General features: G+C 38.2%; 2 protein-coding genes across 3 annotated transcripts in view; both read right to left on the bottom strand.

The window, feature by feature from the left end:
* Positions 1–168: 168 nt before the first annotated feature.
* On the bottom strand, positions 169–3,116 carry gpr75 (G protein-coupled receptor 75). The gene is made up of 2 exons (XM_067421055.1): positions 2,897–3,116; positions 169–2,247 (listed from the first exon to the last, which is right to left on the bottom strand). The coding sequence occupies exon 2, from the start codon at positions 2,132–2,134 to the stop codon at positions 473–475; it is 1,662 nt and encodes a 553-aa protein (XP_067277156.1). The 5' UTR covers positions 2,135–2,247; positions 2,897–3,116; the 3' UTR covers positions 169–472.
* A 1,217-nt stretch (positions 3,117–4,333) lies between these two features.
* Positions 4,334–24,796, bottom strand: part of psme4a (proteasome activator subunit 4a) — a 30,618-nt gene continuing 10,155 nt past the window's right edge. For both annotated transcript variants that reach the window (XM_067421238.1, XM_067421239.1), the window contains 38 exons: positions 23,508–23,773; positions 23,157–23,343; positions 22,710–22,799; positions 22,557–22,621; positions 22,319–22,469; positions 21,941–22,039; positions 21,790–21,859; positions 21,634–21,701; positions 20,440–20,655; positions 19,112–19,269; positions 18,601–18,696; positions 18,313–18,368; positions 18,150–18,206; positions 17,911–17,966; positions 17,650–17,748; positions 17,511–17,573; positions 16,044–16,139; positions 15,819–15,950; positions 15,508–15,717; positions 15,128–15,264; positions 14,951–15,004; positions 14,604–14,733; positions 14,400–14,508; positions 13,482–13,635; positions 12,574–12,643; positions 12,362–12,487; positions 12,023–12,175; positions 11,715–11,819; positions 9,907–9,998; positions 9,635–9,766; positions 9,303–9,511; positions 9,122–9,207; positions 8,914–9,042; positions 8,635–8,790; positions 6,047–6,209; positions 5,584–5,717; positions 5,208–5,342; positions 4,334–4,814 (listed from right to left, as the gene is read on the bottom strand). In XM_067421238.1, the coding sequence (XP_067277339.1) occupies positions 5,208–5,342; positions 5,584–5,717; positions 6,047–6,209; positions 8,635–8,790; positions 8,914–9,042; positions 9,122–9,207; positions 9,303–9,511; positions 9,635–9,766; positions 9,907–9,998; positions 11,715–11,819; positions 12,023–12,175; positions 12,362–12,487; positions 12,574–12,643; positions 13,482–13,635; positions 14,400–14,508; positions 14,604–14,733; positions 14,951–15,004; positions 15,128–15,264; positions 15,508–15,717; positions 15,819–15,950; positions 16,044–16,139; positions 17,511–17,573; positions 17,650–17,748; positions 17,911–17,966; positions 18,150–18,206; positions 18,313–18,368; positions 18,601–18,696; positions 19,112–19,269; positions 20,440–20,655; positions 21,634–21,701; positions 21,790–21,859; positions 21,941–22,039; positions 22,319–22,469; positions 22,557–22,621; positions 22,710–22,799; positions 23,157–23,343; positions 23,508–23,773 (4,509 nt within the window). In that variant the 3' untranslated portion in view covers positions 4,334–4,814. The remainder of the gene's footprint in view (positions 4,815–5,207; positions 5,343–5,583; positions 5,718–6,046; positions 6,210–8,634; positions 8,791–8,913; positions 9,043–9,121; positions 9,208–9,302; positions 9,512–9,634; positions 9,767–9,906; positions 9,999–11,714; positions 11,820–12,022; positions 12,176–12,361; positions 12,488–12,573; positions 12,644–13,481; positions 13,636–14,399; positions 14,509–14,603; positions 14,734–14,950; positions 15,005–15,127; positions 15,265–15,507; positions 15,718–15,818; positions 15,951–16,043; positions 16,140–17,510; positions 17,574–17,649; positions 17,749–17,910; positions 17,967–18,149; positions 18,207–18,312; positions 18,369–18,600; positions 18,697–19,111; positions 19,270–20,439; positions 20,656–21,633; positions 21,702–21,789; positions 21,860–21,940; positions 22,040–22,318; positions 22,470–22,556; positions 22,622–22,709; positions 22,800–23,156; positions 23,344–23,507; positions 23,774–24,796) is intronic.

Here is a 24,796-nt window from a genome sequence, read left to right as displayed (position 1 = left end):
TACCTACACTAGGTGGTGCTAGCGCTCCTTTTCAGAGGTTTTCTTCACAGAGAACTAAGGTTCTATCGTAACGTTCATCCTTTGCTTAGAAATAAATACCTTAAACGATATAATTTACAAAGCAAACTACAGCATACGTTAAATATTTGGTTTAAGAAGGTGTCCAGATACACTTGCAAAACATTTAATAAGTCCATATATAAAATGTAGGATGTTTCACAAATACATAATTTGAGCGAAGACTATATTTACATGAAAATGTAATGTCAATGTAAAAATAGAACATCCTTTTGTCCAGAAAACAACGATAACAATTTTGGGGAAAGCAACAGTTAGTTTTAAAAGTCCTGTTTTGTTTTTATTGGCTACTCGATGCACATGTCTCTTGAGCAAAACACCATTAGCGAACCACAAGCAAACACTATAAATGCTCCCCTTTGGATGCTGAGCAAGCAGTATGATGTTCTACAGCTCAGACCGATGGAATGGGAATCTGATGAGCCGAGGTGCTGTCAAAGTCCTGCAGCGCCTCCTGGTGGGTGTGGTAGTGCATAGCCACGTAGCTTTTGGCAAAGGCTGTGGTTTGAGAGTTGACCGGCTGCAGGCTGTTGGGGGAACTCGGTCCTGCTGACGGACTGCTGTTATAGATACTGTAATAGGGCTCTATGCGAGTGTTGATGGGCGTCGATGTGCTCGGGGGTCGTGGCTTGCGTCCAGCGGTGGCACAGGGGCTAGGCATGCTGTCCCGGGAGTGACTGGGTCCACAAGCCTGGTCAACCAGTCTCCTCTGGGGCTTCGGCGAGAGCATGTATGCCGAGTTGGTCTCGTGGTGTGAGGACTTGTTGCGGTTGACTTCTAGACTTCCCTTGCCCATAGCGTGCAGGCGTGTCTTGTGCTTGCAGCACAGGAAGCCCAAGGTCACCCACTGGAGGCAGCAGAGCACACGGCGACGCAGGCCAGCGCTATTGCGCGAGTACACGAACGGGTTGATTCCAGATTTCAGGAAAATGAGGGCGAATCCACAGAGCTCGAACTGGTAGTGGACGAAGCTGCTCTCCGGTGACACCATATCTTGCGCCAAGGATATACCTAGTGGTAGACAGCACAACAGCACGGAGATGACGATCACCACACATGTCACCACAGCCTTCGAATCCTTGGCCGTAGCCAAGTTAACGGTGGAGACCAGCTGGCAGCAGGTTGCTCCAGTGGCGGCCCCGGGCACGAGGGGCTGGTTGGTTCTCCTGGTGAAGGGGTGCGTCTGGACATGCTGGAGCTTGTTGTACGTCTGGTTGCGGTACAGCGAGGGAACCTGCACTGTGCACTGCATACCCTCAAAACCAGCCGCAATGAGCGGCGGATGAGAAGCAGGCGGACGTGTCGCATCCACCGTGATGATGGGACACTTCCGTACCTGTGCATTCTTCCTCAAAGCCTGAGCGATCATTAGGTAGGAAATCGACACCACACCTACGCAGAAAGCGAAGTCTGCAATGTATACATACAATATCAACTTGGCCTTGTTTCCAGTAAGACCAAAGTGAGGCAGGCAAGGCCCGGAGGTCCTGGGATACGCTCGCAAGGTGACCAATGCCGCCAGTGTGAAACTGGTGGTCCATAACAGTGCTGTGAGGGCCAGAGTACAGGGGAACGAGGCAGTACGGTTGGGCTGCTGACCCAGGACCATGCGAAGCCGATGAAGAGCGATCACAGCCACTGTCTCGAGAGACATAATGATGAAGCCCGAGCTGGTGAGGTGGAAGGCAAAGCAGAAGCCCTTGGACACGCCGCCGCTAGCATCTCCGGCGTCCAGAAAGAGCACCAGTGCAAACATGGGCGCAGTGACGCAGCAAATGAACAGGTCACAGAAGGACAGGTTGAGGATCATGAAGTCAAAGTTGGTGCGGAACTTGCGGAACGCCGGGTCGAAGAAGGACAAGAAGACCACCAAGTTGCCATAAGAACCAAGACAAAATATGAGGACCAACAGGAAGGAGCAGGAAGCGAGGGTAGCCGTGTGGATCAAGGCCCAGCTGTTCGCCGAAGCAGACTGGCTCTGGGAGCTGTTGAAGCCCCGGGGTTTCACAAACTCAGCCAGGTCCAAAGGCCAGGCAGTGCTGTTCATGGTACACATGGGGATACAAAGTGGTCACAGCCTCAGAGTGTTGCCCATCTTGCCTTTAGGTCACCCAAGAGTGATCTAATACTCCCATTGTGCAGATGGTTCATGATAGACCCTCTGGATTGCTACAAGGACACAAGGGATGAATAAATATCGATTAGTAATAGACAATATGAAGCTTTGAGTGAGATAAGATAATTGCAACTCAATAAATTAACACAACAAATGACAACGACAATTACCTAATGGCTTTTTATCCAATCGAGGGATTATTCGATTTAATCTATGTGATATATTTACCATCACTAAGAACAATTTTTTGGATTTTTAAAACAAGAATCACGATGAATAGCTCTGTGCGCGCTACCGTCATCTACAAATGTATCGATTAAGATGAATAGCCTACACGACTGCAACAATCTGCACAGTAGAGGCTTTAACAGTTAACCTCTGGTAAGAATAATATTACTGCAGGTGAATGTGCGCCGCCTATACAATCGTGTCAAAAAATGCATCAAGCCCTCGTTGAAATCTCTCTCTCACACACACACACACACACACACACACACACACACACACACACACACACACACACACACACACACACACACACACACACACACACACACACGAATCCCCGTGCATCATTAAAACAAACATTCTGTAAATGCATAATGCCTAATACACCGTTCAGTCTATAACGTTACACACAAGCGCACATAATAATCATGCGGGTTTCTTTCTCCACTTGCCGAAAAATGATGATTTTCTTACCATGGATTCGCTATGTGTGCCATTTTACGACGCCTCGTTTTCCACATTTGTATGAATCTCCAAAGTACATGAACGAAACAAGCATCCTAGTTGGAGAAAGACTATCACAGCATAAGATGAGAATGAAAAAACTGATTTTAATGCGCAGAAGGAGAGTGGGCGCGCCTCACTGCAAACATATCGAAGCCCTTGAATGGACAGCATGCGCGTGCCCGTGAGAGCAGGATGCACACTCAGGAAGCAGTCTAATTTTGTCTGTGATTTAATTATAATCATATGTAACGCTTCCATAATGTTATATTTTAAATAATATTTGATCATTAACACCATCTTATGTTACAGTGTATCCATACGTCGTATGCATATTATGTGATGCATTATAATATTTTAACACTAATGTTAATTACGATTTTGGTTATTTAAATAATAGCAGAGATTAGCAATTCTACCGTCTCCACTATATTAATTATATTTTGTTTTTATTATAGTCAAGCGCGTGCGCGCACACATCTTATTCTTATTGTGGATTATATTGGATCAGTCGATCATTGTTCTTCTCAACAGTAGGCTAACATAGGAAAACACAAAAAGACTGTATCTGCATACTTAATCACACTTTAATACAAACATCTCTTGTCTTTATTACATTTTTTTGTAAAAGACAAAGGAAAAACAACAGGTAGTCAAGCAGCATAGCATTACATATTGTCTTATAGTTTAGCAACCAAAGTTGAGCTCTATACAAGAACAAATACTATATATTATAGCAAAATGACTGTAGTGTTTTTGAACCATACTACAGTAAATTGTTGTAGACCTCAGAATGTATTATAGTTTAACAATTGACTATTTACAGTATGCTATAATACTGTATACTATATACTACAATTTACTGTAGTATCTTTAGTATAGTATAGTTCAAAAACCCCATAGTATTTACTACAGTCATTTTTACTGTAATATACAATAGCATTCTTTCATGTGGGGGCTTAGGTATAATTTTGCTGTGTTAAAATCATGTCATATGACGCAAGCTTATCAACATACCATTGTATTAAATATCCAGTCTGCAGTTGTTGCTACTGACATGTTGATCAGTAGAGCAACGAACGGCTGTAAACAGCAACACTTGGGTAAGTAAATGCATGCCCACAATTTAAAATGTATTTCTCAATGACACTTTATCAGGATTTGCAAACAGTACCTTTAAAAAGATATCAGGATATGAAAACAGGCTTAAATGCAAAAAATAACAAATGGCAAACATTAATGCAAAGGTTGACTCAACTGACAAAACGGACTAAAAGTCTTGAATAAATTAATAAATAATAAACAATTAGTTGACTGCAAAAATATGATTGGACAAAAAAGATGCATGAAGCACAAAAGGGAAAAAAGGAACTAGTATTTTGTAACAGCATCCATTCTTAATGGCTTACATAATGGTTCAAAATGCCATGCGTCTCTATGAGGCCGGAGGAAAACGTACAGTACTATTTTATACATATGTAACATTTCAAATGGATTACTGTGAAAATTGTAAAATGCTAGTATTACAATAAATACGCAATGTAAGCAGTGCAGAAAACTGCTTTATATTGGACTATAACAATCTATACTGCACTCACAAAAGCCAAAAATGAAAACTGTACAAGAACATTATAGATGCAGGTCAGCGATACCTGCAAAAGGTTCTCCTTAAATATTAAGTGTATTTAAAAATAAATTAAAAAAAGATTAGTAATAGATTCTAGTTATCTAATGCTACATTAACTGTGTTTTAATTTCTCTCTCTGTCCTTTAAAAACAATCCCAGACACTAAGGGCAAACAAAAATGTAAGTTTCAAGCACTCGATTAGCCTTTCCCTCAAGACAAGGGTAAGAAACATTTCCTCTTCACCAGAGAGTGGCATCATTCTGAAAAAACAGAACAGAAAATATCATAAGAAGAGCGTGAAGATGAAATGTATCTGAACATGTATTCATGTGAACAGTACTGGCAGTATTTTATAGTCTTTATCTAATTATTAATTAAAAAAAATATATAAAAAGCTGTTTAACTTAAATAATAAACAACTGTTTTACCCAATATTTGTGTGTGCTGTGCTACAGTATGTATAGTGTTGTATCGCACTGGAGTTGCTTGCCACAATATGCAGATTGTTCCAAATCATCATTTATGAGGTTTAGTTTCAGTTAGGATGCTGCCTTAAAAGACACCGTATATTTTGGCAGGCAGCATGGAAGCTCACTAGCTTCCAAAACAAGCCTGTGTGATTGTGTGTGTGTGTGTGTGAGTATATAACAGACCTAAGCGTAGTAACAGGGAGAGACCAGCAGATCTGTGAGCACCAGCAGCTGGTCATCTGTGAACTTCTGCTTGTGCTCCTGCCAGTTATCATGATGAGTGCGACGGAAATCCGACAGTGTTTTCTTCACAGACATCTAGAGAGACAACAATAAATCTGTTCAAGATCTTGTAAGTAGTCTCGCGGTTGATGGTCTACCTCTACCATCCATACATTTCCTTGAGGTTATCAAAATGGAATTGCATGAGTCAAGCTCAAGTTACTTCCAGAAACGCTTAAACATTTAAATGCCTGGACCCCCTCAGACTGCAATCAGCTGATCATCCAACTCTCCCTTTCTCAGCATCTTACACACAAATTGAGAGCAGGAGCTGTACCTCTATAGGCTGTGTGTCTGTGAGGTGGGCACTCAGGTCCATAAGGATCTGGGGCATCCAGGTGGGCACATCATATGGGCTCGACAGGATGCAGGCACTCAGGCCTAATACACCTGCATGTCGCCGCACCAGGTCTGCACACAGAAAAATCAAAACTTACCATAAAGTAAAGGTAAAGTAAAGACATTTATAATGTTACAAAATACTTCTATTTTAAATAAATGATGCGCTTTCCATTCATCAAAGAATCTTGAAATAAATGTATCACCATTCCCACAAAACAACACAACTGGTTTCAAAATGTTAAAATAGAAAATAGCCATTTTAATTTCCAATAATATTTCACAATATTACTGTATTTTTTGATCAAATAAATGCAGCCTTGTTGAGCATAAGACTTCTTTCAAAGGCCCAAACGTTTGAACGGTAGTGTACTTGCTACAAATGTCTGCGCGATCATTACCAGTAGAAGGGATTGTGTCCACCACTGAGCCCAGCTCTCTCCTCCTACGCTTGGGCAGACGGGTCTTGCTCAGGGACTCAAAATGGGCCTGCATTGGTTCGTCAATGCTGAGAAAATTACACTGCAGTAATCCACTTAGAGTGGTGGCTGCCATCTCCCTCACCTAAAACATGAAGAGACAGGAAAATTATTACAGAGGATTGTTACAGTTCAGCCTAAAATCTTGTGGCCAAAGGTTCAGACAGTTTTTCTTCTTTTCAGTTATAAAGCGGGGGAGGTGCAGAGAGCAGGGACAGACGGGGTCTTTTTGTGTCAGAACTTAAATAAAGAAATACACAGGGCCTGAAGAAAAGAAGGAGTGGAACTTTATGTAACAAGGCAGATCGGCGCAAACTGCATCACAGAACAAAACACAATGTCCCAGAGCAGGGTGAAATGGGTGAATAAGCACATTTAGAGCTTATTACCAGGGATGTGCTAAACAGCCAGTCAACCAACCGGTCTTAAGGAAGCAATAATTAGGCAAAAAAAATCCCTAGTTATTAAAAATACACATACACCCATAAAAATTGCTGACTCAGCAATTACACTGGTGTGTGTGTGTGTATATAAGTTCACGACAAGCTTTTGCTGTGACAAAGAAATCTTATGATCTTGACCCTCTGATCTTTAACCTTGGGATACAGTCACTGTGACGTTCTGACTAGCTGTAGTACATCAGCAGACAGAGGGTCAGATGCAACATAGAATCCAAAGAACTGGGATTTAATTGGCTGTATTAACGGATGTAGTTTCCTTCCACTCATAACCCTATTCTTTTACCCCCTTCTCGCCGTTTGCCTCACACTCCTCTCTGGAAATTTGAACATCTATCACCATGGAAACAGAATACTGCTGCAGCTGGGAGTTGCTATGGCAACAGTAAGACAGATAGAGACAGCATGAGAGAGAGAGAGAGAGAGAGAGAGAGAGAGAGAGAGAGAGAGAGAGAGAGAGAGAGAGAATAAAGGAAAACAAGAGTGCTACATCACTGAAAAGAAAGCATGATGAAAGAGACACTTTCACCACAGCGGTTTACGTAATTGGCTTTCGACACATTTAACCTTTGTGATTATACTCGAACACATTCATGAACAGAAGGTCATGCTTATTCTTAGTTGCTTCCGTTTAGACCTTCCCTCTAAAAGACTTCAAATATAGATAGACTGAAGATATATAATCTTGAACAGTGATCAGGCTTAATTCACTGGAGTCGAGAGAAAAATGTCTATGGTATCTGCGGACGTTATGAAAGTGAAGTCAGTATGAAAAGACAGAACTCTGAAGACAATTGTTAGTTGTGGCATCTACGTTAATGTCATGTAGTATGAGGGCCAAATATTTGTAAAATGTCCTCAAAAATGCACACTACTGTTGAAGGGTTTGAGGTCAGTTTTGAAAGAAGACTGCATTAACTTAATCAAAAATAGTTATACTGGGCAGGGGGTAAAAATATATTTTTGCTTTGCAATTATATGAATTACTTTAAAAAATATATATATTTGAATATATTTTAAAATGTCATTTATTACTGTTATGGCAAAGCTGTATCATTACTCCAGTCTTCAGAGAAACACAGTATATTTATTTAAGAGAAGAGCATTTATTTCAAATTGATGTAAATAAAAAAAAAACAGTAATTTTAGATGAATGTGTTTATAAAAAAAAAATCTTACAAACACCAAATCTTTGAACGGTAGATGTGCCATGACACTAAAAAAAATGAAAGAGTAGGCTTAAAAGTAGGGTTTGGATGTAGAAACACCAATTACCTAAAATATAAATTAAAAACACTAAATTTAAATTATAGTAATAAACAAATTAATATATAAACTTCACTATTCTATAAAAGTTCTGGATAAATTAAGAAATCATTTTTTTTTAACACTACCATACACATCAGTGTTTATATCCAAACTATAAACTAATCCCAGTATTTATGTTGGATTGATTGATTGATTATCATAATTTCTGTTACAACAATTCAGGTTATGTGTGGTGGTGAAGCCGTTTTATACCTATACATGACAACTGCTCTCTCTGGTTTAGCAGCAGCAAGAACACAAATTTGAATGTTCACTGTGACCATCCTTGTCAAAGGTTTAATACAATCATTTAGGAATAAGATCACACGAGTATTTGAATCGAGATCTTCTTTTAATGATCATTCATGCAGCTTTAATTTGTAAAATGCAATGCACCTTATAAGAAACTTTAAAAAAGAATTAATAATTAAAAAGTAAAATGCCAACACTTTTTTCGTTCATCACTAGCGCTTGACACGCAAGTGTGCCAATTGTTGTGCATTTATTTATTGGTTACTTTAAGATGTTTATCCACCGATTTATACAATGTTGACTGTAGATTATCCAATAATTCAAAATATTCACTATTCATACTCAATTTTGTGCTCTCATAATAGGCTTGGGAAATGATTGACTGTACCCCACCAGAATTAAGGAGCCAGAGCTGCACCTAGTCCTCAGAAATAGTGAAACAAACTATGTATGTGTGTGTGTGTATATCATTGTGCAAATGTATTCACACACCTCCAGCTGTTCATCCTCTAGCAGACGTAGTACCAGAGCTCTCACGTCACCGACAGCCTTGGCATCACTCAGGAAAGTGAAAAGATTATAGAACACCATAATCTGCAGGTAGGTGAGAACGGTGTAACGTGCATGCCATGAGCTGCTCCTTGAGATCTGTAACAAACAGTGGCATCTGGTGGTCAATTCGCACATTAAACCCTCACATGCACACATGACTCATACTGTATGTGCTGTGTTTAGTGTGAGTGTATGTGCCTTATGGGCACTGACAGACACCTCTTCAAGTGCAATGAGGACTTGTGGGATCTGCTCAGAGTACAGCAGCCCCTGAGACATGAGAGACAGACATGTCTTAGCGTCTCTCTTCATCTCATCATAGCTGTCGTCATTCTCCACCGGAGCAATCTAGAGAGAGCATGAGACAGGCTTAGAAACACAAGACTTAAAGACACTGAACTATATTACAGACAAAATTGGGACTCACTTTGAAGAGGAGAGGGAGGAGACGCAGCTGCTCCGGGACAGCAGATGAGAAGGAGCGTCCAGTGCTGGTCATCAACCACTTCAACACTAAAACAAAACACAAAAAACTGTTACCCTAAACCACCCTGGAGCACAAGCACTTCTCGTTCGCACACAAACTGAAAGATATACAAAATACACACCAGTTTTGAGTAATCTGATGGCCTGTGTCCTCTCATCTTGATCTCCTTCCATGTTTCCCTCTACTATGTGGTTTTGGATCTCCTCCTCGCCCTCTGTTAAAGGCTTGAGTCTGGCCAGCACACGCTCCGTGAAGTCTCCGATGCGCGGGGACGTGGTGGGCTGAGTGTGTGGCAGGTTCACATCGATCATGAAGATGTAGGTGAGCACACTGAGAGATAGGAGCAGAAGAGAGAAACAATGAGTGGATCTCAGTGAGACAACTAATTGTTTTTAAGGGTTTTAATTCAAAACACAAACATTAGCTCTGAAAAGATTAAACGTGTGCATGTACCTGCCGATGCGTTCACGCACGTTCTTGTAGACCTGAGTTAGCTTGGGCTCTAGGTACTGTAGTAACCTGTGAAGCAGCTCTGGGACTCTCCACTCCTGCTGAGCAAGACCTCCCTGCAGCACATACAGACGACTGAAAGACAGATGGCATTGCGTCCGGTTAAATTACAAACTTAGACAGTAATTAAATATATAGTCATATTCATGATTTCCCCCATTTAAACCATAGCATTCAGCCTTGAGAAGATGAAGTGTGTGTCAGTGATGTCATACCAGGCATCCAAAAGTGAGCCTCCTTTTCCTGTGACCGGTGATTCCATCAGCAACTCAAACAGCCAGTGGAGCTTTCGTGGGTCTCGGCTCTCCTTTACAACACACACATACGTACACGAGGAATAATTCAGTTGGGAAAATATGAAAGAACATACTAGCGTTTAAAGGTTTTGGGAAGGTAAGACTAATTAAAGGGTTAAGTTCACCCAAAAACGAAAATTTACCCTCAAGTTGTTCCAAACCTGTATGAATTTATTTCTTCTGCTGAACACAAAGGAAGATATTTGGAAGAATGTTTGTAACCAAGCAGATCTCGGGGGGCATTGACTACCATAGTGGGGGAAAACACTATGATAGATCTGCTTGGTTACAAACATTCTTCCAAATATCTTCCTTTGTGTTAGGAACAACTTGAGGGTAAATGATGAAAGAATTTTTGGCTGAACTATCCCTTTAATGTTCTTAAAAGAAGCCTTAAACTAACCAATGCTGCATTTATTCGGTAAAAAGTACAGTAAAACAGTAATATTATGATTATGATTTTACATTTTCTATTTTAAAATAATTTAAAATATAATTTATTCCTATAATGGCAGATACATGTTCCGCATTACTCCAGGCTTCAGTGCCACATGATTCTTCAGAAATCATAATATGCTGATTTACTGTTCACGAAATATTTTTTTAGTATTATTAATGTTGGGAAAAAAATTTTTTTATATATTTTTTCAGGATTCTTATATAAATAGCCATTTTAAATGTGCAGCATTTATTTAAAACTGAAAATGACAGTAAATTCTTTTAGAATGTTACAAAAGATGTCTACATAATGCATCCATGTCGAAAAAAATATATTTAAAAACTAAAAACTAAAGGGTTAGTTCACCCAAAAATGAAATTTGTGTCATTAATGACTTACCCTAATGTCGTTCCACACCCGTAAGACCTCTGTTCATCACCGGAACAAAGTTTAAGATATTTAATATTTAGTCCGAGAGCGTATCTAAGTGTATGCACACTATACTGTCCATGTCCAGAAAAGGAATAAAAACATCATCAAAGTAGTCCATATGTGACATCAGTTAGTTAAATAGAATCTCTTGAAGCATCGAAAATACATTTTGGTCCAAAATAGCAAAAACTACGACTTTATTCAGCATTGTCTTCTCTTCCTTGTTTGTGTTCAATCCTCAAATAAAGATTCAAACGGTCATAAATCAGCTGATTGATTCATGATTCGGATTGCCAATTTCACGTAATTTCAGCAGTTTGGCCGCTTGACACACGATCCGAGGTCTTACGGGAGTGAAATGACATTAGGGTGAGTCATTAATAACATCAGTTTCATTCTTGGGTGAACTAACCCCCAAAATTTTGAATGATAGTTTAAATCCACAGATTTTCTGGTTATTAGCCTCATTTACACTAGAATATGAGATAACATTTAATCCACCAGCAGTGTTGGGTGTAATGCAAGTAAATAATTAATGTAATTTGATACATTTTCCTTTGAAAAAGTAAAGGATTACTATTAATTTTTATGATCAAGGTTGATATGGGATTTAGAAAGTAAATAGTAATAAGTAATGCAATACTTTTTTACAGAGAGTAATTAGTACAGTAATATAATTACACTGTTGAAGATATTAGGTTTTTACAGTAACTCACCCAACACTGGCCACAATTTGAAATAATATGCTTTTGCAAATATTTTCCCCAAAACCCATTAATATGAAGCATACAGATAATCATACGTCACACTAAAAGACAAGTACATGGTCTAAAAAGAGAGAAAAAAATGTCCTTACACAGGCAGTGGCAATGCAGGTACCCCAGTCCGCATATGTCTCTATGGTGATATTGGAAAGAGCTTTACGGATGAGTGGACATAGCAGAGCCCACAGTTTTTCCACCTGTAACACACACATGTATATATACAGTATACAGTATACAGACTGTATAGCAAAGTACCAAGCAAAGGTGCTTTCACTGCCATTCTTGTCCGAACAGCCAGAGCCCAAACAGAGACCTAAGTGTTCAGGTGTGTAACAATACTGAGACTGAAAAATCTTAATTTGTTGAAATGCACCTATAATATGAGAATGTGTGCAAATACCTTGCTGTAGTTCCAGTGTTTGGAGCCCCTAATAAGTCCAGAGATGATCTCCGCCACACAGCGCTGGGTGCTTTCATGGGAATCTGCAACCAGACGCTCCATATGAGGCTTCAGCAAAGGCAGGAAGGCATCATCAAAGTTCCGGAAAAGACCCTTTTACAACACAAGACATTTTCATGATGCAAGCAATCAATTATTTGTATTTTGGAGAATGCTGATTGTTTGGATGGCACTCAAATATAGAACCAAATTGGTTTGAACAAGGCTGAAAATCGGGCTTGTAGACTTCTACAGTCTACATTTCATTGGGTTTGTAGATGTGCATTTAAATCCTCTCACCTTAAAGAGGCAAAATCGTCGTGGGCTGAATTTATCATTCCCCTTCCTGTCCTCCAGAGACAAATAGTGGATAAACTGATCTATGAACAGCCGGTCTGAGAAATGATCATATATGATCTGTTCACTCTACAACACAGAAAACAGGAATAAACAAACCTAAACAAGAAAAATTTGGAAAAAAAGACGTTTGGATCAGTTTGAATCAAACGTACCTCATTCATCTCTTCTCTTGTTTTGCCCTGTTTGGGCTGTTCCTCATGAGGGGCATAGAGCATCAGCTTCCTAAAAGAAGAAAATAAATAACTTTATTACAAAGAACACTTTTAGTGTTGATCTTCAAATGGTAGACAAAATAAAATATTCTAAATATACACACATGCTAAATATACACAACCAATTAGGTGACAGTAACAAAATGTAAAACTTTTATTCAGTTTTGGAGGAAAAGGATAAATTAACCAAAATTTAGTATGGGGAACACATTCACTTTACACATTTTTTTAAAGTTTTCTATTCACCAGCAATGAGCCCTGAAAAAAAGGATTATATGACTGAAGACTGGAGAAACGGCTGCTGAAAATCTTCCTTTGCCATTAGAGAAATAAAGTATAATAATAGACAATTAAAATAGACAATTTCTTTTAATTGTAATTATATTTGAATATATTAGATTTTTTTTACTGTATTTTTGATCAAATAAATGCCGCCTTGATGAGCATAAGGGACTTCTATCAAAGTTTTTTTTTAAATGTCCCCAAACTTTTGAACTGTAGAGTAAAACAGCATTAAAAATCTTATAATAAAAAGGGACATCCTTTGGCTTCAGAATAGTTTAAGGCCTTTTTCGGAACTTTTCAGAGGGAAAAATCATAAGTAAATAAAAGTTATTTAATTTTCTTTATGTTCCTCACACAAAGATATTGTATGGCTTTAGAAGATGTGAAATATGGTGAGTCATATAGACCCCTTTTATGGTGTTTTTATTTGGAGCTTGACAGCCACTATGAACTGTTGTACGGAAAAGATCTGTGTAGCGAGTCAAAACGTCCTCTTTTGTGTTGCACAGAATTTTTTTTTACAGCAAACAGATCTTTTACATGTTTGGGTGAACTGTGTGTACCGTGGCCATGTGGAATAACCCCAGTGGGTTTTCTCAACGAAGCAGCGTTCATCCCAGTCCTGCTGGGAGCGCGGCAACCTGCTGCTGTCATACTGCAGCCACTGGTTATCAGGCCTGTCTCCCACCAACAGAGAGCCTAGAGCTTTACCATCACCTACATAAAGAAATATAAAAAGACACAAATCTCAGATATATTCTATGATAAGTGTACATTAAAGCTGCACTGTCATTTTTCTGTCCGCTAGAGGGCGCCTATTCAAAACAAAGGCGTAGTTTGATTACGCCAAGATTGATCTCAGAATCTTGGGACATGTGGTCTTCACCTCATAGCCAGTGGAAAATAGGACTCAGGCAGGCATTATGTTCATAGATGCGGTTAGAAATGTTACTGTAGTATGAAGCCGAGCAGGACAGAGTGTTGTGGAGCTGAGCAAGGCTGCGGGAGCAATTGTTATGCAAACACGCCTCATGAGGTACAGGACTTTTATTATGACGACGGGACACAGTCGTGGGTGCCATTTCTGCTTTTCCAGTCATGAGTAGGCTATGAGGCAACGCTGCTTTGTTAATCATATTAGGTACATTTAAGTGTGTTTAAAATGATGTTATGACATTACTCTCTGCTTTTGCTCGGCAGCTGCTGTGACACTTGTTAAGAGTAAAGCATTTTTGCTTTAACCGAAGCCGAGGGTAACGCAGATATGACGCAATTGACAGACGACTCCCTCAGACGTTCTTGCTCCTTGGTTAAAATAGCAATTCTCTCACAATTTACAAATAGTTGGAAACATTTGGGCTATTGTAAGAACTCAAATGAACAAAATATATAACACTGGCCTAGTGGTTAGTGGAGATTTTACTGCAAAAATACTACATAGTGCACATTTAAGTAAGAATATACACTGGTAGTGTACTCACATGACTGAAGAGAGGTTTTGAGTTCAGAAATGTCATAGGGATTCACTGCCACTTTCTTGTGAGGTCTCTTGAGCTGCTTTAGAATTCCACTCACTGCTGATATTGCACCCTGAGCAATACAGGGCACAAAACAAAAAGAAACATGTTTTTCTTTTGCTTTCCTTTCACAGATATAATTGTGACAGAATACACGCACAAACGCACATTGCGAACTAAGAGAGAGTCGTGGTTCAGGCTCTCGACGAAAAAGAGGACTGCAGAGGAAGGCAAGGGGTGGTCATCTCTCAGCATCAGAGAGAGGAAGCCGATAGCTATCTGCTCGAACTTCCAGGGTCTGCAAAATAAATAAGCATAGGACCAATGAATTTCCAATACCATAAAGTCTTTTGTAAATCCTTACAAATAATTCAGAGACTGCAATCACAAAGAACAATTTCAATAACAATATATATAATAAAGGATAGTACAGTATTTTAGCCTAACATAACTATTCCTGTAAACCCTGTAAAACTGTGTTGTCCATTCTAACCAGACACAATGAGTAGACGTACATGTTTCGGTCGTAAAGGCAGTCCAAAAGATCCAACACTAGCTTTTCATACTTCCTGTTAGGATTGGTAAAAAAAAAGAAGAAAAAAAAAGAGATTTTTTTTGTTTGTATATCCAACACATAACCAGCTATACAATTGTAAAGCATATTTGTATGCAGTTTTTAAGGATTTACTCACTGAACAGAGTCTTTGTTTTTCTGTTCCAGCCTCATTTTTCCCTCCAGTTCCTCCTGTTCAGAGGCGGCACGTGGGGTCGGTTCTGGGTTACTGGATTTCATAATGCTTAGAGCAACTTCAACACAACTGTCCGGGATCTGAATACAAAACAAAAGAGAAAAGTGTTAAGATACATATGTCACAAGAAAAGCACTTTTACTTCTTTTATATTTGTATAGAAAGAAAAGATCAAGCTGATATGTGCAATGTCAACAGACCCATTAGCAAAAATATTGTAATACATAATTATATAAATTAAAAACAATTTTTTATAATAATTTATAATAATGATAATTTTTTAGGCATTTCATTCATTTAGGTGAACTATTTGCTGAACTCACAGTAAAGTCAAGACCGATGGTCTCGTACTGGCGGTGGATCTTGTCAGCCAGGTCATCGAAGAGCCGCACAATTGAAGGCTTCTCCAGCGACATGGATGGGCTCATGCCAGAACGAATGATAGCAGGCCATGTCAGAGCGATGCAGTCCCAGTACTGCAGGGTAGCAAGAGAGATCCCAGAGTGGTTCCCAAATAGACAGTACAAGGCACCCTGGAGAAGAGTAATAAAGAAAAAACAAGTATGATCCTATCCAATTCCCCATAGCGGTAGAATATCAACAGTGTAAACATTGTGAACGGTGTGAGACATACTTTGAATTGCTGCTGGGTGACGTCAGTGCGGTCTGGGTCCAGGTACTCCAGCACCGCAGGGATGATGTCTCTGCAACAGAAGTTGTAGGTTCCCAATGCTGTGAACAGCACATTCTGAGCTTTACTTCTCACCTGAGGTAAGAGAGAGGCGATTTATGTTGCATTAATTGTGTTTTGAATGTGAATGCATAAGTGTGTGTGTTTATGTGTATGGTGTGGTCTTACCTGACTGTACCTGCTGGTGGACAGTCTGAGTAGGTCATTCATCAGGTCCTGATGAACACACCTGTAGCTACACCCATCTATGGTCAGATTTCTTAACTGAAACACAAAGAGGCATAAATACACTCAAAACTACTGAAATCAGAACAGAGCATGGTTAAGAGTCCTTGAGATAATTTTATGTAATGGAAGGTACGCAAAGATGTTTTACATATTATAAAGCATCAACCTGTTCAAGTCATGCATTTTTACCGCAAAATCTTTAAAAAAAAATTGTTGTTGAAGAAAAGTATTAATTTCTTTAAATATTTTTAGATAAATTAATGTTATTTAGCAAGGATCCACTAAACTGATCAAAAGTGATAGTAAAGACATTAAGGTTACCAAAGATTTTTATTTAAAGGGGTGGTAAAACACATTCTTTCGAAGGCCTGATTGTGTTTGTGGGGTGCACTGTAACATGTGTTCATACTTTGTTTTGTTTTTTAAATTCATTATTTTTCATACATTTTTACCTTTATTGTACACTGCTTATATTTATTGTCTCTCCTTGTAAAAACGGTCTGATAGTTTCCTGGTTCTATGAAGCCAGTCCCTCAAAAATACGCAGTGGGCTCAGAATGGTTAGCTGGCCCAGCTGTGTTGTGATTCACTAACCGCATAGCACATTCCAGCCAAATCTTCTCCACAGCAATAAAAAATTGCCTCGTCCCTCTTATTTAATATTCTCGGAGGAGGGGTTTATGTAAATATTGGAGCTGCTGATGTCAGCAATTCTGGAGGAAAAGGCTGTAGTTCCCAACCGGCCGTTTGCTGTAGTCCTTAGAAACTGATTTCTTTAAAAGCAAATATCTCCCTTTGCTTTAAACTTTGAGTGTTTTAACATTGCAGATATTGTTTATGCTCAAACCGCAGCATTACACACTAGGTAAAGTTAGAAAAGTGAAATCGTGTTTTACCACCCCTTTAAAATAAATTATTTTATTTTGAACCTTCTATTCATCAAGTAACTATAGTATTATAGTAGTAATTCACTATTGTAATAGTAAGAAATGTTTATTGAGCAGCAAATCAGCATATTAGAATTATTTCTTAAAGATCACGTGACAGTAATTATGCTGAAAATTCACCTTTGACATCACTGGAATTAATTACATTTTAAAATATATTGAAATAGTTATTTAGTAGTAATCTTGTACTACTGTGTTTACTGTATTTTTTTCAATCAAACAAATACAGCTTTGGTGGCATAAAAAAAAACTTTTCAAAAATATTTTTAAAATTTTTACTGACCTTCAAACTTTTGAATGGTAGTTATAGAAAACATACAAAAATAGTTATTGAAATAGTTATTTTATTGAAAAAATGAGCCAGCAATTTTCTTGGCAGGTTTCCTAAGATTCACCTAAATGCGCTATAAAATATATTTAAATTAAAATGATTTATTATAAATTATTATTATGAAACTACCTCATGTTGCAGCATGACTCGGTCTATGAGTAGGGCTCTAATGTGCTGTTTACTGCCGAAAAGCTGGAGAGAAGAAGAAAGAGGGTGTCAGTCAACTACATGTCAAATATTGAGAAGATGGCCATTAAATGCATCTCACCCTGTTCTCCATAGACTTCTTAATCAGACTGAAACTCTTCCAGCGGGAGTCAAACTCATGTTTGTGAGAGCCTTTAAAGTGGAGAAGGTCATTGATGATCTATAGAGAGAATACCATGAGTCAGTCACGCCAGTGCTTATTAACAAAGTAATAAGTAGTAAAGTAAATATCACACGCACGCACGCACGCACGCACGCACGCACGCACGCACGCACGCACGCACACACAAATGTTAGAGAAAACCTGAGTGTTGTGGTTCACCTTTATAATGGAGAAGAGGGATTTGATGTCATCTTCTGAGTGCTCTAGTGTGTATTCTGTATAGATAAACATAGTTAAGAAAGTCTTGAACAGTTAAGAGAGTCTTGAAAAGTACATTATAATAAAAACAACTATCATTTCACTCAATATGCAAGAACTATCATTTACTACATTCCTCTGTATTAAAGTTTAAAACCAGAAAGGGTATTGAAGTATCTTAGTATGTTAAAGTAACTTACGTAATAAAGGTCTAATCGTCTTACAGATGTCCTCTCTGTAGTTCTCTCTAGACAGGTCTGCCAATCAATCAAAAAAATCAATAATAATCCACTGCCAAGCAATTCATTCATTAATCAATATAGCTCCAGCACTGATTTTAAACACAAAGAAATGCCCACTTACCATAGTCTACTCCGGTGTACACGTTTGTCTCGTATAGCTTAACCATACTGTTGATCCTAAATGAGAAGCATTAAAAAGTTAAAATATTACCAAATGAATATGCTTAAAAGAAGTATACCAGAGCATCGTATATAGTTGCACAAACCATGCAATGCTATTAATCAATTTAATACATCAATAATAATAATAAAACTATTAATTTCTTTAAAAAAAATATATATATTATAATAATAATAATTTCTGACCCTAAACTTTTAAATGGTAGTGTACATTGCTTGTGTTACTCACATATCCGGCACAGGTTCTCCATGCATTGGGGGTAGAAGGGGACTTGCTCCCAGAAGACAGTTATGGACAATGGAGAGACTCTGCAGGACATCATCCCTAAAGAGACAATACACAAATTAATAGAGCAAATCATTCTTTCTCTGATCAGTTCATACATTTTTCTTTTGTGGATCAATGCATCTAAATAAAATATGTCTATTTATGAAAGAAACTAAAATATCTCTAAGCTTAAATCATTCTTGAATAATTGTCTCTGACTTTTGTAAGTCAGTGACAAATGGTATGTCTACCACAGGTTTCAGAGGGTATCTGAAAACATTTCGATTTTTGCTCCTATAAAATAAAGCTTAAGAATAAAAATTTCTGAACTGTCAAGAAATAAACAATTGCTAGGAACACATTTCTGGTTTGGTGCTGATAAATAGGAAATTACAGATGGTGCTATGTGGTTACAAAAGAAATAATATTTTTTTATGATTTCAAACAGATGTCACCGTATCCTGTGACTGACCTGCTCATGTCCTGTTCTCCGTGTGTGTGTTTCTGCAGACGCTGGAGTTCTGGCTTTAACAGCAGATCCAGCAAGTCGAAAACAAGTTCTCGCTCTTCTGTGCTGGGCATGTGCCACTGGATGTTCAGGTTCCACACGTCTCCAGGCCGACCCCAGTCCTGATCCAGAGAGGAGACAGACAACTAGTGAAATATCGGCCTCCATGACATGATTTTTGAAGTTTTCAAATAGTGACTAATGTCTTGTTAAATTAAGTATACTGACGATAATGGTGTATAATGTGTTGAAAGTCATCTTATCTTGAGTTTAAGAAAAAAATGTTTCATAGATTTGTTCTCATAAATCTTGAAAACAATGAGAGTAAAATTAGTTCTGATTTTCTGAGAAAGTTAAGTCAAGTTTAAATGAACCACGTAATAAAATGTCAGACAGTTAGGAAGAGAGTTAAGGTTAAGTCAAGTTTAAATGAACCACGTAATAAAATATCAGACAGTTAGGAAGAGTGACGTCTGTCTGTCTAAGAAAAGGTGCTTAGGCATACCAATGCTAGAGGTGACGGAGCTCTGCTAATCCATTCATTAACTCAAACATCTCATCTCATCTTCAGCGATATTTGATAGGATATAAGTAAAGCCTGGTCACAAGAGCAAACACAGTGCTATCCTAGTGGGGACGTCCCATTTACTATTGTTGTGAATTTACACAGTTTGGATTTTTTTTATATACATGCAAATATTATTTAGTCCTACTGACATCTACTGTATTTTTTTTATTATACCTAATATTAATATTATAATATTTTATAGAGTATTAATATTGACTAACATTAACTCTAAAATATAACATTTGCCACTTTGAAATAAAAATATTTAATATAATGATTAAATCACGATTAATCAATTTGACAGCACTAAAATTATTATTAATTATTATCAAATTACATGTGATTTCTCTCAATTGTTTCTCATAGACATCACTTCTATTATTGTAAATTCGGTGCAATGGAGACTTGCTTAAATCTCCTGCTGTTTCTCAGAGGTTTCTCCTGGGGAAAAAAGACCTCAGTAATATAACGCATATCTTTTCGAGAGGAGAAGACATATGAATGATATCTCAAACTCAAGATACCAAAGTCAGAGATGTCTACTGAACAATTGATTTAAGTTGCCTGTATGATTTCCACAAATACCAAATGATCTCTACTCTTATTGTATGTCAACCATTTTTAAAATGGACTCTGCGGGTTCAGGATTACGGCATCATATTTCAGATATTATCCTGTGTCACTATGAGAGGGTTGGTGGTCTCATTTTCCACTTGAGGCTGACCTTGATTGGTAGGTATGTGTCAGTGTGCTGCTGGACACCACCAGGCACGCTGCAGTACTCTCTGGGATAGATGAGGGATGAGGAACGCAGGATGTGATAGAGCAGCTTACAAGCCAGACTGTAGCCCTGCTTACATTTCAGGTGCAGAGTCAGCTGAAGAATCTGGACTAGCTGAGACCTGTAGAGTAACAGCTGATCGCCATCCACACGGGTCACCTACAGACAAAGACAAGGACTGTGATCTTATACATCTCCGTCTAGATGTTTATAGCAATAGGTTTTAAGTTAGAGATTTTCAGTTATGGATTCAAGCTTTCAGATTTCAAGGGCCAGATTTACTAAACAGGGCAAATTAGTGCGAGAGCACAATTCCAAAAAAGTGTCGATGGGAGTGGAAAGTTCTGCGCCTAATTTACTGACAAAACACACATTAAATAACACAAACGCAGCTGGATCATTTCCATAATGACCAAGGCAAGCTACAAGAGCAGCGCAAATAGTGTCTGGTATAATACATGCTTTTCTTGGGTGGTAAATAACGGCACAAATACCATTAAATTGACGAGTCCAAACTTTAGTAAATTACCTTGCATGATTTTTTAAAATATTCTCCTCCCATACATTTTGAGTCTGAAAGGGAAACTGCTACAAATGCATATGCAATATAAGGTCAACCTTTTCAGAGCTAATTTTTCACAGCGTGCCTTTAGTAAATCCTCCCATTGTTTATAAATGGCAAAAGAGGGTTTGCGTTGGCACAGCTGTTAGTGTATCTGTCCCCAAGAGTTCTAAATGTCTAGATATAGATTTATAATTATAGATTTATTACTAGATTTTTAGAGTTTTATTTAAGTATAGTTATACACAACCTTAAGTTGGGCATCCTAATTTCCACAAAAATTTTGAAGCACAACTGTTTTCAAGATGGATAATAATAATAATAAAAGGTTCTTGAGCAGCAAATCAGTATATTAGAAAGATTAGAAAGATACTGTTTTTACTTTACTTTTGATCAGATAAATTTGACCTTGGAGAGCATTAGAGACTTCTGTTAAAAACTATTAAATAATCTTACTGACTCCAAAGTTTTGAAGTTTCTTTAATTTCTAAATTTAGATATCTATATTTCTAGATATAGTCATATCCCATAGTTAACTCATAGTTATCTATTAGTTGTAGAATCCAATGACTGACCTCAGACAACAGCTGGAGGTTCCACATCAGTTCTTTATCCAGCTCCTCTTCATTTAATACTTCTTCATCTGAAAACGCATGGTATGTTAACGGGAAACTCACAACACATGTGGCAATCCATATGACATTAACACATTAGGTGCATGTGGAACTTACTGGATGAGATGTGTAAAATTGCATTACAGCAGTGAGGCAAAAAGAGCTTCAGAGCCTCTGCCGGGTGACACTAAAAAGAAGAAAAATCATTTGAAATTTGAGAAACACTGGTCAGCTGTGAATGTCTGGGAGTTGAGCTCAGGACACTGACCTTGGTTGCAGCTCGGCACATGTCTGCTACCATCCGTCCAGCAACGTGAGTCTCAAAAATGTTTGTAGTGGCGAAGTTGAAGACTTTTTCAAGAGCAACCTGTGAAAATTAAGGAAATATGTTCAGGTGTCATCACATAGTCATAGAACTATGGAAATATGCTTTGGTTAAAATATTTAGGGTCTATAATATTTTTTCTTTGTCTCTTTCAGAAAGGACACATTTAATTGAGGATACAAAAAAAATCTGTTCATAATAAACACTTTAGTGACTGTTCTTTTCATCAAATAATTCTTTAAAAAAAAAATTTATCCCACACTTTTGAATGGTAGTTTATGTTATGGCTAGCTTTAACTCCACATGTGTGTTTGTAATGACCTGGAATATTTCCATGGAGCATTGTGTGAGGATGGTGTAGAATGTGGAAGACAGGCCCAGCTCCATCAGACTCTCTAGATGAGTCATTTTCTCTGTCTCTATCTCCTCTCGGGTCTGTTCCAGAGTGCTGGTGTCAATCAGTGCAAAACACCTAAATATACAAACATGAGAGGAAGAATGAAGATACAGAAAGACAAAAAACACATGTATAGTATTCATGTTACTCTGAGTTCTGTACCTATCAATAAATTGAAGAACAAAATCCTCAAACTCTGCAGAGGCTGAACACAAATCTTTTTCCACCTGCACAAAGAAAGTCAAAGGAAAGACTGAGTCTCACATGAACTGACACATGAAAAACATCTACGGACAGGACAGGAGGATGTCTGACCTGTGTGAGGTCATTTCTTGTCTGAACAGCAGCAGAGCAATCCACTAATGGCACAAGAGTAACAAAAGTTGCTAATAACTGGAATGTAATCTGAAAAAAGACAAGAAAAAGATATTTATTTGAAAACTTCCACAAGACCAGCAAAAAGAAAACAAAAAATGTCTAGATGTTCTACAATGTAAACTCTTATTTAGAACAGGGAAATATAATCATAAAAACACATTTTTTTAGTGTTGTTTTTGTATTATTTATATATAATTTGAATTTGCTTTAGTAATTTTAATTTTCTATATCGTTAAATCATTAATTTACATTCTAATTATAATTTTTTTTAAATGTAATGGTTCAACTTAAGCTTATTTATTTCATTTTAAATTTACTTTATTTTATTTTAACTTTATTTCTAATAGATTCAGTTAACAACAGCAACACGGTCTTGACTCTCACCATACACTTGCTGAAGTCATTGGGGTCGACCCCCGGCAGAGCCCTCATGAGGAGAGGCAGCATGTGTGTGGGGCCCTCTGGAAACCTCTGGCCCCCGGCCACCAAGCTCCGCGCCACACTGATCATACAGCTTAAAGTGGCGGTCAGCTGGTGAGGCTCAATGAGGGTCTCCATGGCGGGATATGTCCTTAAATGAGAAAAAATGCTTTTATGTGATAATGCTCAAGCACACCGTTCGCTCATCATCAGTTATGTAGTCTCAATATAATGTAATGTTATTGCAAGTTGTTCACTTAAAATACATTAGCATGTGCTTTAAACATACAAACAAACAACTAAACACACACTTACTTCTCCAGCACTGGAGGAATGACCAACTCGGGTCTGAGCAGGGCAAGGTTTTGCAGGGCCTGGGCCGCATCTAGACTGCCGGTTTTGCTAAACATGGCAAGAAGGACGGGCTCCTTCATGCTCTCAACAAAGTCTGTGATGTCCTGCTCACTGAGAAGGTGGCTTTCGGGAACAGGGGTCAGCCACGTTGGTGTCCGGTAACGTTCTCGATGCAGACGTTTCACAACGCTGGCAGGTAAACGCTGAAGGAGCTTCATAAGTTTCATCTGGGGATAGACGGATATAAGAAAGTAATTCAATAAAACAAAAAAATATATTTTGAAGAGGACTGATTATGAACCTTTATAGGGGGAAGGAAATGGTCTGGAAATGGAGCTCTGACCAAATGATATTATTACAACTGGGAAACAGACTGAATGAACTAACTTAAGACCCATCCAGCACCCACATCTGTAATGGGTCTGTGATAATGAGATTTATTTTTCTAAAGAGACAAAGTGTCATTGAAGCCTAATACAAATAAAGCAAACAGATTTGTGGATGGTTAAAAAAAACTAAAAAGTTAGTTTTACTGAGCATTTACTGGCAAAAAAGGGCAACTTCCATTTGATCAAAGGGACGGATATTAAATTCAACTGCAGATTCCTTTTTTCAACAAATAAGCATGTTGGCCTTCGATACATTCCTTCCAGCCATAAAGCGTTTTGTACCCTGTGATGCCCACCAAAAATCACACAATTCGTTTGCAATATCAAAGGAACACTTTCTGTAAGCTTCTGAAAACAAATCAGATGTTCTACAGACTGAACATCTCATCAAAAGCAGGCTCAAAGGGGGAGACAAAGTAATATGGCAACAATGTGGCGACAATAATAGGACAAAGCTTTCGCAGGATTTTACTGTGACAACTAGATGCATCCCTCAGACAAAGCAAACACGCATCCTGGGAAAGATGAGCTGTCCTCGTCTATGAGGAAATGCTTCTAGAAAAAGAATGGCATGTATAGTTGATAGCAGCAGTGCATTTAAAACGGACACAGCTGCAGGCTCTTCTAAAGCATTTTGGGAGAACGATTAAAATCTGGATAGCAACCTGAAGACCTTGTTCCTTTTGCTCTTTCTTCTCTGTTTTCAATGGAAATTTAACAAAAATATTTTGTATTTAATTATTTACTTTACATGCACATGAATGACATCCGATTCCTAATTCATGGGGTTTACTATGGAGTTGGCCCACCCTTTGCAGCTATAACAGCTTCAACTCTTCTGTGAAGGTTTTCCACAAGGTT

The sequence above is a fragment of the Pseudorasbora parva genome, chromosome 17 (genome assembly GCF_024679245.1).
Source record: "Pseudorasbora parva isolate DD20220531a chromosome 17, ASM2467924v1, whole genome shotgun sequence".
In the NCBI taxonomy this organism is placed as follows: domain Eukaryota; kingdom Metazoa; phylum Chordata; class Actinopteri; order Cypriniformes; family Gobionidae; genus Pseudorasbora; species Pseudorasbora parva.
Note: the sequence above shows the minus strand (reverse complement) of the source record. Positions and strands in the feature narration are given on the sequence as shown.